Source organism: Alligator mississippiensis, chromosome 2 (assembly GCF_030867095.1).
Source record: "Alligator mississippiensis isolate rAllMis1 chromosome 2, rAllMis1, whole genome shotgun sequence".
NCBI lineage: Eukaryota > Metazoa > Chordata > Crocodylia > Alligatoridae > Alligator > Alligator mississippiensis.
The window spans coordinates 197,760,656-197,777,394 of NC_081825.1; the positions used below are offsets into that span (position 1 = coordinate 197,760,656).

The 16,739-nt window shown below is 50.6% G+C and overlaps 1 protein-coding gene across 3 annotated transcripts in view; it reads right to left on the reverse strand.

The window, feature by feature from the left end:
• The window catches only part of DENND5A (DENN domain containing 5A), a 100,307-nt gene extending 83,869 nt beyond the window's left edge, over positions 1 to 16,438 (reverse strand). For 2 of the 3 annotated variants that reach the window (XM_019476839.2, XM_014602341.3), the window contains exon 1: positions 16,211 to 16,430. In XM_019476839.2, coding sequence (XP_019332384.1) covers positions 16,211 to 16,316 — 106 coding nt within the window. In that variant the 5' untranslated portion in view covers positions 16,317 to 16,430. Of the gene's footprint in view, positions 1 to 16,210 lie in introns of all 3 variants that reach the window. The other variant, XM_059722669.1, reaches the window with a different exon arrangement.
• Positions 16,439 to 16,739: the final 301 nt, after the last annotated feature.

Sequence of the window (16,739 nt, forward strand, 5' to 3'; positions counted from 1 at the left end):
TCAGTGCACCCCCGGCCTTAATTAGGATGAAGATGTCATTGCACTAGATGCTATATGAACATGAAGTTAAGCAAGGGCTTTGCCCACAGGAGTTTTAAGTCCAATTACACACAACAGAAGGAACAAACAGTGTTCTAGTTGCATTGTTTGACTGCTAACCTGTTTAGCTTCAATCCACCTGAAAGGTTGGGAATGGGCTCTCCCTAAAACTGGCTTCTCTACAGGTGAAATATTCTTGGTTGGCCAGCTTCTTGTAGGAGTCAGGGCAGAAGCAGGTCAGGGTGGGGATCGCCGCAGCAGCAAAGAGTCTCATACATATATTCATCAACAGTATTTCCTGAGTGTGGGAGCATCATGAGGAAAAACACAAAGACTTTAGGGGGGAAAAAAAACTGATAAAGTGAACACTCAAGACTGGCATTTATGATCAAACGAATAACTGATTGAAGTAGTTTTGGATAAAATCGTAAAAGGCAAGGGAGATGAAATCAGAAATGGCAAAGTTGTAAATGGCCTTGAAATAAAGGTCAACTTTGCATCATAAACAGTAAAGAACAGGGAGCCAGTAGAAGGATTAGAAGAGCAGGGTGTACACAGTTTTTAAATACAATGGTAATAAATAGTCTCTTCAATATGGCCCCAGTATAAAAGTTAAACTATTTGTAGCAAATGCCATTTTTATAGGTTTATTACAAAAAAACCCAGCAGGAGAGACACTTCACCAAACCAGATCTTTGCATTCTTTTGAGTATTTCTCCACTGTATGCCATTAGGTAAGAAATGTGAATTACATATTTGTTGAGGTAGCAGTTACATTCAAGAACACCCAAATTCTGCACATATGCAAGTCACTTTTTATTGGATTACAACGTGGGGATCCAAATTATGATTCTGTAGTTTTACTTTATACAGCAGCCACTCCCCGACTCAACTTATACAAACAGAAAAATAAATTAATTTATCATTTTCCCCTCATACACTGTTAAACAAGCAACGAGAGAGAGGCACTACCAGGCCCATATAATTTAATTTTCTGTTGTCACAAGTATTATTTAACCCAGGGTATTTTTGACCAACCAATCCAAACACAAGTGATTCTGATTTAAAAGTGAAGAACTCTATACTCCTCATTACATGTCCAATGAGCACACTGGACCTAAAGTAAGAGCTCCTATCCATATAGCTACAACAATACAGCTGAGGCATAAAATAATGAAAGAGACAGTCAGAGAGCTTTTGATGGGTCTGAATGAATTCAAGTCAGAAAGGCCCGATTAGCTTCATCCCAACCGTACTGAAGGACCTGGCAGAGGAGATCTCAAAGCCCTTGGTGATAATATTTCATAGATTTCATAGACATTAGGGCTGGAAGGGACCTCGGAAGATCATCGAGTCCAGCCCCCCGCCCAAAGGGCAGGACGTCAGCTGGGGTCATAGGATCCCAGCAAGATAAGCATCCAGTTTCATCTTGAAGGTGTTCAATGAAGGCGCTTGAACAACCTCCGGCGGCAGGCTGTTCCAGACCTTGGGGGCTCAGACAGTAAAGAAATTCTTCCTTATGTCCAGCCTGAAACGATCTTGTAGTAGTTTGTGACCATTCGTCCTCGTCATCCCTTGGGGCGCTCTGGTGAACAAACGTTCCCCCAGATACTGGTGATCACCCCTGATAAACTTGTAGGTGGCCATCAGATCACCCCTGAGCCTGCGCTTTTCCAGGCTAAAGAGCCCCAGGGCTCTCAGCCTGTCATCGTAGGGTCTGCTTCCCTGACCCCTGATCATGCGCGTGGCTCTTCTCTGGACTCTCTCAAGCTTCTCCACATCCTTTTTGAATTGTGGAGCCCAAAACTGGACGCAGTACTCCAGCTGCGGCCTCACTAAGGCCGAGTACAGGGGGAGAATGACGTCCCGGGATTTGCTTGAGAAGCATCTATGGATGCAAGCCAGCGTTTTGGTCGCTTTACTAGCCGCAGCATCGCATTGCAGGCTCATGTTCATCTTGTGGTCAATGATGACCCCCAAGTCTCTTTCTTCCATAGTGCTAACCAACATAGCACTGCCGAGCCTATAAGGATGCTGCGGGTTTTTCTTCCCAAGGTGGAGAACCTTGCATTTATCGGCATTGAACACCATCAGATTTTCATCCGCCCACTCGCTGAGCCCGTCCAGGTCAGCCTGGATCACCCGCCTGTCTTCTGGCGTGGATGCTTTGCCCCAAAGTTTGGTGTCATCGGCAAACTTGGCCAGTCCGCTTCTGACTCCAGTGTCCACATCGTTAATGAAGATGTTGAACAGTATGGGTCCAAGGACAGAGCCCTGGGGGACCCCACTGGTCACAGGACACCACGATGAGTGACTTCCATCAATTACTACCCTCTGGGTCCGACCCCGGAGCCAATTTTCCAGCCAGTGGATCGTGGGGGACCCAAGACGACAACTGGCCAGTCTCTCCAAGAGACGATCATGGGACACCAGATCGAAGGCTTTTTTGAAGTCAAGATATATGACATCAATCTCATCTCCCTTGTCCAGGTGATAGGTCACCTGGTCGTAGAAGGAAATGAGATTGGTCAAGCAAGACCTACCCGCAACAAACCCGTGCTGGCTATCCCTTAAGATGTTGGCGTCGGCCAGTCCATTAAGGATGGCCTCCTTAATAAACTTTTCTAAGATCTTCCCCGGGATAGAAGTCAGGCTGATGGGCCTATAGTTAGCCGGATCCACTTTCCTCCCTTTCTTGAAGATAGGCACCACGTTGGCCTTCTTCCAGTCTTCGGGCACTACACCAGAGCGCCAAGAGTTTTCAAAGATCCGTGCTAGAGGCTGGGCTATGATGCTCGCCAGCTCCTTGAGTACCCTGGGGTGAAGATTGTCAGGGCCGGCTGACTTGAAGGTATCCAGCTTCTCAAGATGTTCCTTCACAAAGTCAGCATTAATGGAGGGCAGGGGATCACCCTCACCCGGACTTCCCGGCCCTGTAGCAGGCACGGGCGTCCCATGGGGCTGATGAAAGACCGACGCAAAGTACCTATTTAATAGGTTGGCTTTTTCCTGGGCGTCAGTTGTCAGTTGCCCCATCTGGTTCAGCAGGGGTCCAACGTTGCCCCTGCTTTTCCTCCGGCTCCCCACATATCTGAAAAAGGACTTTTTATTGTCCTTGATGCTCAAAGCTAGCTGGAGTTCAGTTGCAGCCTTGGCTTTCCTGGTCTGCTCCCTACAGGACTGGACCAGTGCAGAATAATCCTCCTTGGAGGTGACTCCCATCCTCCATCCTTTGCAGGCCTTTCTTTTTAGCCTCAGGAGGTCTGCTAGGTCCCTGGAGAGCCAGGGGGGCTGCTGTGCCCTCTTGCTGCCTTTCCTCCGAGATGGAATAGACTTAGTTTGTGCATTGAGGATCGCTCCCTTGAGGAGCAACCACTCTTCTTGAACTCCCCTCTCCCTGCGGTCACAGTCCCTTAGGGCCTCACTGACAAGCCTCCTGAGCTTGTCAAAGTCGGCTTTCCTGAAGTCAAGGACTTGCGTGTTGCTGACCGACTTGCCAGCTTTTCGGCAGATGGTGAAGGTGATCAGCTCATGGTCGCTGTCACCCAGCTTCCCATCGATCACTAGGTCGCCGACTAGGTCCTCCCCAGTAGCCAGCACCAGGTCGAGCAGCGCTTTGCCTCTCGTTGGCCCATAGACTTCTTGAGTCAGGTAGAGGTCATCCACACACGAGAGGAAGCTCTGCAACCGCTCAGATTTTGCTGAGCGATCCTCCCACGAGATGTCTGGGTAATTGAAGTCACCCATGACAACCATGGTCCTGGAGCAAGCTGCCTCAGCCAGTTCCTGGGCAAACTCCTGGTCTAGCTCAAGACTTTGGGTGGGAGGTCTGTAATAGACTCCCACCATTGTGTCCCCTGTGCCGTGTTCCCCACGGATTTTAACCCAGAGGGTCTCCAGCCGTCCACCCTGGTCGCCAATATTGGCTTGCAGGGACACGTAGCTTTCCTTAACATAGAGAACTACACCCCCGCCCCTTTTCTCTACACGATCCCTCCTGTACAGGGTATAGCCATCTATCCCCGTGGTCCAGTCATGGGTGGAGTCCCACCAGGTCTCCGTGATCCCTATGACATCGTAATTGTTTGCACTGAGCAGGAGGATGAGCTCCTCCTGCTTATTCCCCAAGCTCCTGGCATTTGTGTACAGGCAGGCAAGCGCCCCCTGGGGGGCTCCTTCCTTGCCCACAGATTTTACCAGGGCTGGGGCTGGGGCGGGCTCCCTTGAGTGCCATGATCCGCTGGCTTTGCAAGATTTGCTCAGCGGGCCAGCAGTGGCGGTCGTGCCCCCGTCCCCCAGCGGGCTTAGTTTAAAGCCCGGTGGAGCAGGTCAGCCAGTCTGGCTGAGAAGAGCCTCCTCCCTAGGGGAGAGAGGTGGAGACCATCTCTTCCCAGCAGCTCGCTGCCTCTCTCGCCAAAGAGCGGGCTGTGGTCACGAAAGCCAAAGCCTTCCTGACGACACCAGCGCCGCAGTCTTTGGTTGACCACATAGATCCTCCTGTCCCTTCTCAGCTCATAGCCCATATTCATGAAGCTGTGGGAGATATGCAAGGTGTGAGGGAACAGGGGACTGGAAAAGGGCCACCATAGCACCCCTCAAATAAAAAGGAAAAAAGGAGGACCCGGACAATTACAGACCAGTTAACTTCACCTCAATACCCAGGAAGGTAGTGAAGTATATCCTAAGGAAGTCCATTTGCAAGCAAAAACAGATCTCAAGCAGCTGGCATGGATTTAGTAGAAGCAAATCATATTAAACAAACCTGATCTCTTTCTTTCACAAAGCAACTACTTTTGGGGAAAAAGGGAATGCAGTGGATATAGTGCATCTGGACTTCCGCAACTTCTCATAATATGACCTTCTGGTAAACAAACTGGAGAAATGTGGGCTCTTCTTTAGCAATCCCTTGCAGTTGAGGATGACTGTCTTCCAGGATTGTCTTATGTGTGGGTCCAAAGATGGCTGATAAGGCTGATCTGGAATCGACAGATTCTACTGCAACACAGGCACGTGTTGGGTGGGTGGTTCTGGATTCTTGATTCAGTCCGCAACACGATGGTTCCGACATTCCCGCTTTTCCGTCTTCTGCTGCTGTCATAAGGTTTTAAAGTACTGAAATTCTTGCAGTATACTCTTCCTTTATTTGGGGCAGTCCTGGGCAATAGTCTCCCACAAGTTGATGCTAATGTTGCACTACTTCAAGTCGGCCTTGAGGACATTCTTTAAGCGCTTTCCCTGCTCTCCTTCCAAGCATCCTCCTCAGCTGAGCTGAGAAAATAAGACGCTCTTTGGGAGTCTGGAGTTGGATATGCAAATGACATGGTCAGCCCAGCAACACTGATGTCAGATGATCATCGCCTCTTTGTTAGTGGTGTTTGCTTGCGAGAAGATGCTGATGTTGGTGCATCTCTCTTTCCACTGGATTTGAAGGATCTTCCACAGGCAGCATTGATAGTACTTCAAAAATTGAGGTGAATGGTAAGCTGTTTAATTTCAGTTGATTCCGAGCCAAAACCAAAACCACACCAACCTCAATCATTGAGCTTCAGTAAGCTGATGATGCTGTAATCTGTGCTCACTCAGAAGCAGACCCTCAGGCAATCGCTGACATCTTTACTGAGGCATACAAGAAACTGGGACTGGTGCTCAACATTCAGAAGAATGGGGTCCCTCTGTCAACAAGCTCTTACTCAGCACTCCCCAACTCTGGTAATTCAGACTCACAGTAAAACTCTGGAAAACGTTGAGTTTTTCCCGTATCTCAGAAGTCATCTCTTGCAGAAGGCTGACATCAATGAAGAAATCCAACATCACCTCAAATGTGCATGTGCAGCCTTTGGATGCCTGAAGAAACAGGCATTCAAAGATTGCAACACCAGATCTGAAGCCAAGCTCATGGTTTATCAAGCAGTTGTGATCTCTGCCTTACTGTGGGCTGGACAAAACTGTTGTAAGGTGGATAGACAACTGGCTCATTAGCCACAAGCAAAGGGTAATTATAAACAGATCCATGTCAGAAGGGCAGGAGGTTTTGAATAGAGTCCCACAGAGATCTGTCCTGAGCCCAGTGCTGTTCAACATGTTTGTTAATTATTTGGATGCTGGCACAGAAGGCTTCTTGAGCAAGTTTGCAGAAGACAAACTAGGAAGGATTGGAAACGTTCTGGAGGATGGGAGCACAACTGAAAAGGACCTTAACAGACTGGAAAGCTGGGCTAACAGGATGAAGTTTGATGCTGAAAAAATGCAAAGTGCTATGCCTCAGATAGAATAAATAAAAATACAAATATAAAGTGAGTAACACCTGGCTGGATGGCAGCACTATGAAGCAGGATCTGGAATTTTGGTAGATTATAGATTTGGCATGAGTCTGCAGTGTGATGCAGCTGCACAGAAGGCAAATGTGGTTTTGGGATGCATAGAAGCATTAGGTGCAAGATGCAGGGGGTGATGGTGCCTTTCTACTCTGTACTAGTTAGGCCTCATCTGGAGTCTTGTATGCAGTTCTCAGCTCTACATTTTAAAAAGGATATGAATAAGTTAGAAAGGGTCCAGGGACAGGCAACAAAGATGATAAACAGCTCAGAAGGCAAGTCATATGAGGAAAGGCTGAAGGAGCTAGGCATGTTCAGCTTGCAGAAAGGGTGCTTAAGGAGGAATATGACAGCTGTCATCAGATATCTGAAGGGCTGCCATAAAGAACACCTGTTCTCTCTCACTGCATAGAGTAGGATGTGGATCAATGGCTTGAAGTTGCAGCAAAGTAGGTTTAAATTGAATATCAGGGAAAACTTCGTCACTGTTAGAACAGTGAGGCAGTGGAACAGACTGCCTAGAGAAGTTGTAAACTCTCCATCACTGGAGGTGTCCAAGAAGAGACTGGACAGTCACTGGTCAAGGATAATCTAGGCATAGGACTGGGATAGGCAAAATACGGCCCACGGGCTGCATCTGACCCACGAGGCCCCTAAAAAATTTGGAAAATTAATATTTCTCTGTCCTTGGTTCCTTTAAAAAAAATTATAGGAACCAAGGGCAGTAGGACCCAGGGGAAGCTCCAGCAGGCTCCCACAACAGCAGGGCCTGCCCGGCCCTGCCAGAAGCCCCAGCAAGGGCTTCTGGACTGGGACCATGTGGCTGCCCCGCACCAGAAACCTCAGGTAAGAGGGAAGGGGGCGGGGCGGGGAAGGACCCTGGGCAGGGAAGGAGCCTGGGGAAAAGCTGAGTGCGGGGGGCAGGGAAGCAGCCCCTCCCCTGCCCCATGCCCAGCACCCCACACTACAGCTGCTCGCACACTGCCTGGGGCTACCCGTGCCTGCTCCAGACAACCCTGCGCAGGCTGCAAGCAGCTGCAGCAGGGAGCATCAGCCACAGGACAGGGGAGGGGCCGCTTCCCCCCGCCCCCCCGATGGGCGAGCCTGGAGTTGGCGCAGAGCCTAGGCTGGCAGCAGGTTCGGGTCACAAGCTGGTTCAGAACGCGGGGAAAAGTGGCCCCCTCACTCGCCCCATGGCCGGCACCCTGTGCTGCAGCCGTTTGCAGCCTGCATGGGGCTGCCTGTGCCAGGACGGCCCCGCATGGGCTGCGAGTGCCTGCAGCAGGAAGTTCCAGCCGCGGGGTGGGCAAGGGGCCACTTTTCGCAACGCTCAGAACCAGCTTATTCCTTGCTGGCGAGCAAGGGGTCGGGGCTGTGCGCTGCCACAGGACTAAGGGGCACTGGAAGTGAGTGGGCAAGGAGCCAGCGGGAGCACGGGGCCCACACCCATGTCGCAGGGCCAGTGCTAGTGGGGCCCAGAGAACGGTAGCAGAAGCGCGGGGTCCCAGCCAGCAGGGGCTGTACGGAGCCAGGCCAGCTCCCCCCTCTCTCTGCAGGTGCAGCCCAACCCGACTCCACAGACCCCTGCCAGCCTGTGCCCTGCTTTGGGCCCCACTGGTGCTGGCCCAGGGTCATGGGACCAATGTCCCAATGTCTTGGGACCAAAGACATTGGAACATTGGTCCTAAGATGGTGACCAGGGGGTGGGGCAGTTATCAAGGGGCAGGGCTACCCATGTGGCCCTTGACAGTCTGCCAAAACTGAGTAAGCAGCCCTCCACCTGAAATAACTACCTGCCCCTGGTGTAGGAGGTTCCTAGCTATAGGGTCTTGCCTCTCCACTCAGCATCAGACTGACTGCCATATTTGGGGTCAGAAAGGAATTTTGCTCCAATGCCAGATTGATATGCACTGTGGAGGTTTTTGCCTTCCTCAGTAGCAGGGATGGAGGCCCTCTTCCAGGAATCTCTTGTAAAAATATTGACAACCTAGACAGCAGCAGGACATTGGCCACCGTGATGCCCTCTGCTTTCCCTGTGGCAGGTTAAAGTGTTATGTCCTGGGTTTTGGGTAAGAGTTGACTCTGTAGTTTTGCTAAGTGGCAAGGCGATAGATTTGTATAGGATGGTTTGGATAGGAATGATCCTACCTAAGGCAGGGGGCTTGACTAGATGACCTCGTGAGGTCCCTTCCAGCCCTGCTTATCCATGATTTTATGTTACACTGTGGCTACAAACAGACATTGCATTTGTTCCAGGAGAAACCATTTTACCATAGGAAAATAGGGCTAGACTGGGCTGATAATTTGGCCGACAAATGCCCATGCTACATGCAGCCAAAGTGCAGCATGGAGCAGAGCGACAGTGTGGAGAGCTGCCTCCAGCTGGTAAGTTGGAAGGGAAGCGGGGAGAGAAGGGGCATGGGGCAGATCAATGCCCCTGAGGCAAGGGAGGGGGCAGGGGCAGCTCCCACCACTACTTGCACTCCAGGAGGGCGGGGCTGGGGGGCGGGGGGAAGAGAGGAGGCGTGTGCCCCCGGATCTGTGTAACATGGGGCAGGCAGCAGCTGCGGGCTTTTCTTGCTGGGCACTGGGCTCAAAGTGGGCTCTGGCAGCACAGGGAGGGGGCTGCAGCCACCCCAAATTTCATCTCAACTTTGCTTCCAGCCCCATGCTGCTGCCTGGTGCAGCCCCAGCTCAATGCCCCACCTCCGCCCAAGCACCAGAAAAAGCCATGGCTGCAGCGGCATAGGCCTGGGAGCAGAGCTGCGGTGAAATTTGGGGGGGGGGGGGCTGCAGCCTCCTCCCAGGGTCACCAGAGACCTCTCTGAGCCCAGCCCCCGGCAAGAAGAGCCTGGGGCAGTGCCAGTCTGACTCCGCTCCACCCCACCCTGTGCAGATCTGGAGAAAACATGCTCCCCCCTCCTCCACCCTCCCAGGGTGCAAGCAGTGGTGGGAGCTGCCCCCACCCCGAGCTGTGCCTCCATCCCACATCCCTCCCGCACCAGCTAGGCAGCACCTGCCCCTGCCCCCTCCCTCACTGTGGGGAGGTGGTGTTTATCTGCTTCCCCATGCCCCTTCCCTTCCCCCTCCCCGTCCACCACAAGGGACTTACCAGCTGATGGCACCTGTATCAGATAGGTATCGGCCAACATGCCTCCTTAAATATCAGCCATCGGTATGGGCCGCCAAAATCTCTATCAGTGCACCCTTAATGGCAACATGGTATATAGAATTTGCTTAAGTTCAGTTTCAAAAGTTTATGTGAGAGACAAAGGAAAGGAAAAGAACAAACAAAAGAATTTCCAAAATGAAAGTAATTTTAGAAAGTATGAGCCAGATGGGTCAAAAGTAGGCTAAAGTTTGCTTAGAGTGCATTTAGTGCTTTTATGCCAGTTAGGGTCTACGCCAGGGGCGGGCAGTTATTTCAGGCAGAGGGCCACTACCCAGTTTTGACAGGCTGTTGGGGGCCACATGGGTAGCCCCGCCCCTTGACAACTGCCCCGCCCCCTGGTCACCATCTTGGGACCAATGTTTCAATGTCTTTGGTCCCAAGACATTGGTCCCATGACCCTGGGCCAGCACCGGTGGGGCCCAAAGCAGGGCACAGGCTGGCAGGGGTCTGTGGAGCCAGGCTGAGCTGCACCAACAAGGAGAGGGGGGAGCTGGTCTGGCTCCATACAGCCCCTGCCAGCTGGGACCCTGCACGCCTGCCACCTGCTCTAGGCCCCACCAGCACTGGCTCTGGGACACCAGCGCAGGCCCCGTGCTCCTGCTGGCTCCCCGCCCACTCACTCCCAGTGCCCCCCAGCCCCGTGGTACAGGCAAGGGGCAGCGCACAGCTCCAACCCCCTGCTCGCCAGCAGGAAGAAGCCGGTGCTCAGCGTGGTGAAAAGAGGCCCCTCACCCACTCTGTGGCCGGCACTTCCTGCTGCAGGCACTTGCAGCCTACGCGGGGCTGTCCCGAACAGGCACAAGCAGCCCCACATGGGATGCAACCAGCTGCAGCAGGGGACGCCAGCCACAGGGCGAGCGAGGAGCCACTTCTCCCCATGCTCAGCACCAGCTTGTAACCCGGGACCTGCTGCCAGCCTGAGCTCTGCGTCGGCTCTGGGCTCACCTGTCAGGACTGCACGTGGCAACAGCAGCTGTGGCCCCCCGTGTGCCGTACCGGGCAGCGTTGGCTGCTGCTCCCCACCCAGATCTTGTGCGCTGGGCAGCACAGAGGCGGCAGTGGCAAACACTGCCCAGCATGGCAAGCAGTGGGGGTTGCGGCAGCTGTCACTATGTGCAGTCCCCAACAGGCGAGCCTGGAGCAACACAGGGCCCAGGCCTGGCAGCGAGGCTGGGTTACAAGCTGGTGCTGAGCGTGGGGGGAGGGAGTGGCCCCTCGCCCGCCCCATGCCCGGGACTCTGTGCTGTAGCCGCTCGCAGTCCACCTGGGGCTGCCCGTGCCCGCTCTAGACAGCCCCACGTGGGCTGCGAATGGCTGCAGCAGGGAGCACTGGCCACGAGGCAAGGAAGGGCCGCTTTCCTTTCCCGCTCCTTCCCGGCGCAGAGGAGCCCAGGGAAAAGCTGAGCGCAGGGTCTGGCACTCCCTGCTGCAGCTGCTTGCAGCCCGCACAGGGTTGTCCAGAGCAGGCACAGGCAGCCCCAGGCGGGCTGCGAGTGGCTGCAGCGTGGGGTTCCAGGCACGGGGCAGGGGAGGGGCCACTCCCCCCCCCCCCCCCGCCAGTTAACTTTTCCCCAGGCTCCTTTCCCTGCCCTTCCCCATCCCCCCCTTCTCCCTTACCTGAAGTTCCGGCATAGGGCAGCCGCATGGCCCCAGGCCAGAAGCCCTGCTGGGGCTTCTGGCTGCAGGGGCGGGGCGGGGCTGGGCAGGCCCTGCTGTTGTGAGTGCCCGCCAGGGCTTCCCCTGGGTCCTGCTGCCCTTGGTTCCTGTCATTTTTGACAGGAACCAAGGGCAGAAAAATATTAATTTTCTAAATTTTTTAGGAGCCCCGCAGGCCTGGACAGAATGGCCTCATGGGCCAGATCCGGCCTGCGGGCCATATTTTGCCCACCCCTGGTCTATGCCCATTAATATTCATGTATCTATTTTTATCCCCTACTTAAGCTACATTTTGTTCTAAGCCAGATCTGTTAGAAACATTTTTTTTTTTTAAATATTGGCTTTAGTAGATATTTTTTATACTAAGGTGGCCAATGAAGTTATAATCTAGGTTCACCTCAATCTTTGCTCTTCAACCTTGAACTGCTCTTTTTGCTGAATAGCCCATCTGCAGATGAACCAAGATAAGTGCTCTTTTAAAACTTAAATTTAAAACCTAGGTCCTTTTCCCCAACAGGCAGATCACCTGTCAGAGGCTTTTTAAGACTTTAGGACATAGGAAATTAATTTTAAATTCTTGCAAACATTAATAAGATTATTTATTTAGATAAATGTCCATTTTACAAATGTTAATAAGTTGCTTGATCAACTTTTTCCTGTACTGTTTAATCATTTATTTCTCATCTGTATTTCATTATTAAATTTGCTATTAAAATGTTTCTACATTTAACGTTTGTGAGAATTTAATTTTGTTGGAACTAGCTCTTCGAACCTTTCCTGATTACCAGAATGACTCTGTGGGTCAACTGGCATCAAATAACACAGGGGAGATCCAGCCTATAGAGGCAGGTCATCCTGGCCATGTCACAAGCTTGACAACCCACCTCTGAATCTGATCCAGAGACCATTCTTGTGACTGCCAGAGCTGGCCAGCTTCCAGTGACTTAACACTGCGAATGCTCACCCCCTAACCTCACCTGCCACCATATTTACAGTTTTCAGTCACTACTGTTAATTAAAATCAGCAGCAGTTAGCTATGGGAACAAGGGGAGCAAGACACCCCATGAGCCAGATGACCCATCCCTGGCTATGGCATATACCTTGGCTGCCAAAAGGAAATATGGCCTGCAAGGTCACTTGAGTTTCAGACCCCTGATGTAAATAACTGTCTTGGTAGCTGCTGTGTGAAATTAACTCTTGCTAAGCAACAACAAGAATTTTATCATCATTTTCTGGAGTTTCTACAAAATTTATGGAATTGTACCTCAACCCCTCACCCATCCTCCACTGCTGTCACCACTGGGGAAGAGGTTTTAACAGAATCAAAATGTCAAATTTTAACTACTAGCTACAAAAGCAGCTACCAAGATTTACAACCAGACATCCACTGAGAATACTAAAACACCACCATAAAAACTGAAGTTCAAATAATCATGCCAGGAGAACTAATCACACACACACTCACCAGTAACTTGGCAGTATGGAAAATATTATTTTTAAAGCATTCTGAATGCAAAGGTTAACAATGGCATTTGTAACTATAATGACTACTCAGATAGTAAAGCAGAAGTTTTGCATTCAACACACATCTCCTGGCAGTCAGTTAACTTCTTCAGGAGGTGAAGTTATGCCTGCATCATTTGGTTACCTTCTAACACTGTGGTTTTCAATGTTTTTCATTTGTAGACCCCCAAAATCAGTTTTAAATGGAGGTACAGACCCCTTTGAATTGTATGAGTAGATATTCACATACTTTTGATAGATTATAGTAGTCTTTCCCAGACCCCTTAAACATAGACAGCAGAATCCCAGGGCCACAAGTTAAAAAACATTGTTCTAGCATATATAGGAAAAGTGCTAGTCAAAAACACTTCGTAAGCAAAAATAACTAGAGAGACAAGTGCAATTCATAAGTTTATTGTTGATTTACAAAACTACAGGGAAAAAAAAATGCTATATTACCAGTACTGCAGCTGAATACCTGAGGTAACCAGGCTAATGCAGTTGTATAAAACCGAGTCGGCTGGCAGCATCCCTAGGGGTTCTAGCAGCAATTGTCAGCTTCCTGTAGCGAGTTTCAGTTACTATGACATCATTTTAAGGCTGTGTTCAAGCCAGACCTGGCTTGGAGAGAATCTGCATGCTCCAGTCAGGGGACTGTTTGTGTTTAAACTAGCTTTTTTGTTGTTGGTTTGTTTCCCTCACTATACACACCAATGCCTCAATTTAAACAATGGACCCTTACTAAAGCAAATTGTTTCAACAGTACAAGGATGCAGAATTTTTTCAATACAGAAGTAGAAGAAACTACACAATATTCCTTAAATTCAAAGAATAAGTTTTTGGGATTTTTTTGTTTTGTTTTTTAAAAAGGAAGTCCCAGGCTTTCTAGGAGCCTGATCCAAAGCCCAATAGTGGAAGCCCTTTCCATCAACATAAACAGAATTTGGATCAGACTTTTTAGTTGTTGCTTTTGAAGGCTAAGTTCAGACTATTTTATATAAACATCTGCCAACACACTACCATGCACAACTTATATTAGCATCCTATTAAGCTCATCAGAATATCCTGAAATTCCAACTAAATCACGTACAGCAAAATTACCAGAAATGCTTTTCTCCGCCCTCCTGCCTTTTGCTGTGTTTCAATCCCCTCTTCTTTGGGTATGTTAACAAAGAATCTGCAGACTCCCTCCCACATCCTAGCAAAAACAGTGCCCCAAATCTGCAAGCTGTTGTTTGCAGGAAGGCCCCTACACACTCACAGAACAGCTCACAGGGTCAGGACCTTTATTCTTCTTTACATCCTTTGGCAAGGAAAAGCAGAACCTGACAGCATGCTGTAGGCTTTGGTATTTCAAACATAAGATCATATAAAGCAAGAATCCTTTGATCAGCTAGCTCAAAGGAATAAATTTATGTTTCTGATGAAAAACTGTATTATGAAAAAAAATATTTATATGAATGCAAGCTGGGGATAAAAGGAAGCATTACAGTGCCAAATCTTGTGGAATTCATTGCAAACACACAATAATAATAGGATCCACAAAAAATAAAACCAGGAAGCCTCGGTTGTTTTCAGTGTATGAATCCGATTCACCTCCGGCTCTTAATAAAACATTACACTCTTAAAATCTAACATTTTTAAAGCACTCACGCTTGCTTCTTCATACCGTGCATCTTAAAAAGCACATTATAAAATTAGTTTCAAAGTGCCAAATTAGGTCACCTTTCTCACCTAGTTTCATAACCAAGAGTTTTGCGTCAAACTTACTAAGAGTAGTACAAAACGGCCATCTCATACCATGATGCACGCTGTAGGGCAAAAAGGAACAACGGGACAGATTCTGAGCTTTGGTACATCAATGTAAAAACAATTTAACTACACTAACTTAAGTGGTGGTATATCAGAGTTACAGCAGAACCAGATGTTGGTGCGCTTTTTCTATGAATAAAGGTCTTACTCCTACCAAAATCAGTCCAGTGGAAATAAAAACGAAGCACACAGAGAAGAGGAGGCATCGAGATGCAGTCTGTCAAGATGCAATCGGTAAACTTAATACAAAAACAGAAGGTTTCTAACAGGACAGCATTCCTACCCATATAGATAGAAAGCTGTTCCAAAACAAAAAAAGAAAAGAAAAAAAAAAGCGTGCATCAGATAAAAATGACATAGGTTCCAGGAAAGATGAAACCAGTGGTACAAGAGTGCACTTCCTTCTAGAGAATACCACAAACACTGTTAACCTATTGTCCTTTAGAACATTTTCATCATCCTGAACTTTTATTGTTGTTGGAAGGCAAGGTAACATGAGCCCCTTTAGTTCTCTGTTTCTATAGGGCCAGGCGCTATTTCTTAAACACTAAAAATAAAGTTTATACACACACACTATTTGTCTATATCTATCTAGGTAGATCTGATACAGATACAGATACAGCTAGATAGTGTGCATATACAGCTAAGTACATGCTAGGCAGTAGGCACTGTGCATGTACGTACAGCTAGGCTCAGCTAGATGCTGTGCATAAACAGCTATATAGTGTGCACCTACTGCTAGGCACAGCTAGGCACTGTGTGTGTACAGTCTGGCACAGCTACATGCTGTGCATACAGAACTCTATAGTGTGCATGGGCAGCTAGGCACTATGCATATAATCACTTGGCACAGCTAGATACTGTGCACATACCACAATATACAGTGTGCACATACCACATAGTGCTGGGCGCTACGCACATACAGCTATGTAGTGTGCACATACAGATGGGCACTATGCATACCCCATTATATAGTGTGCATACAGCTAGATAATGCACAGACACCATTAGTTACAGCTAGGCACTGCAGCACAGTGCTAGGCACAACTATACAATGTGCATATACAGCTGATGTGCACACAACACTAGCTAGGCACTGCTCACACACCGTTAAGTACTGTGCAAACACAACTATACAGTGCACATACAGCTATGCAGTGTACATGTACAGCTGGCTACAGCTGGTGCTGCACACGCCCCTCTAGGTACAGCTATATAGCACATTTACAGCTACACAGTGTACACATGCCACTAGGCACAGCTGGGCACTGTGCACACACCACTATACAGCGCCCATACAGCTAGTGCACACACACCCTTAGCTACAGCTAGGCACTGTGCACGCCCTGCTAAGGCACAGCTATACAGTGTGCATATGCAGCTACATAGTGTGCATACACCACTAGCCAGGCACCGTGCACACCCGGCGAGGCACAGCTGGGCACTGTGTACACGCAGCTCAAGAGTGCACATACAGCTACACAGCGGGCACAGGTAGGGAGCTGCAGCCACACAATGCACACACCCCTCAAGGCACAGGTATCCGGCGTGCGAGCACCCCGCTATGCCGTGCGCACCCGCCACCGGGCACCGCTGTGCAGGGCACGGGCACGGGCGCACACAACGCACAAGGGCTGCGCGGAGCCCGAGGCCGAGGCCCAGCGCTGGCAACTCCGCCCGGCGGCGCGGACAAAGGGCCCCGGCGCCACTCACCCGACAGCTCGTCCGGCTCCAGCCCGGTCTCGGTGTCCAGCCCGCAGATCACGAAGTAGTCGGCGAAGCGGCCGGGCGCCGCCGACCCCCCACCGCCGCCGCTCATGCTGGGCCGGGGGGGGGGGAGGGGGGCGGCTCAGGGCGCCCGCGCCGGGCAGCGGGGGGAGGCGGCGGGCGGCGCCGGGGCCGGGGCTGCTTCCGCTGCCACTGCTGCCTCCATGACGGCGCTGAGCGGGCAGCGGCGCGCGCGCGGCATTATGGGAAAAGCCCCAGCTGTGCCTAGAAGGCGGTGGAAGGGGAGGGAGCGAGAAACCGCAATGCTGTGCAGGCGCGCTGAGCGCGAGGTGACGTTATGCTAGTGGTTTCCCCCTCCCCCCCGGGTTCTCACAGTCACGCCCCTCCCCCCGGCCGTGACGTGCCCGTCCCCGGTTCGGGGGTGCTCCGACCCTGGGGGCAGTTCAGCGCCGCAGGCAGGGCGTCCGTCCTCCCCCCAGGCCGCACGTACACCGCTGCACGGCTCTGCCTGCGT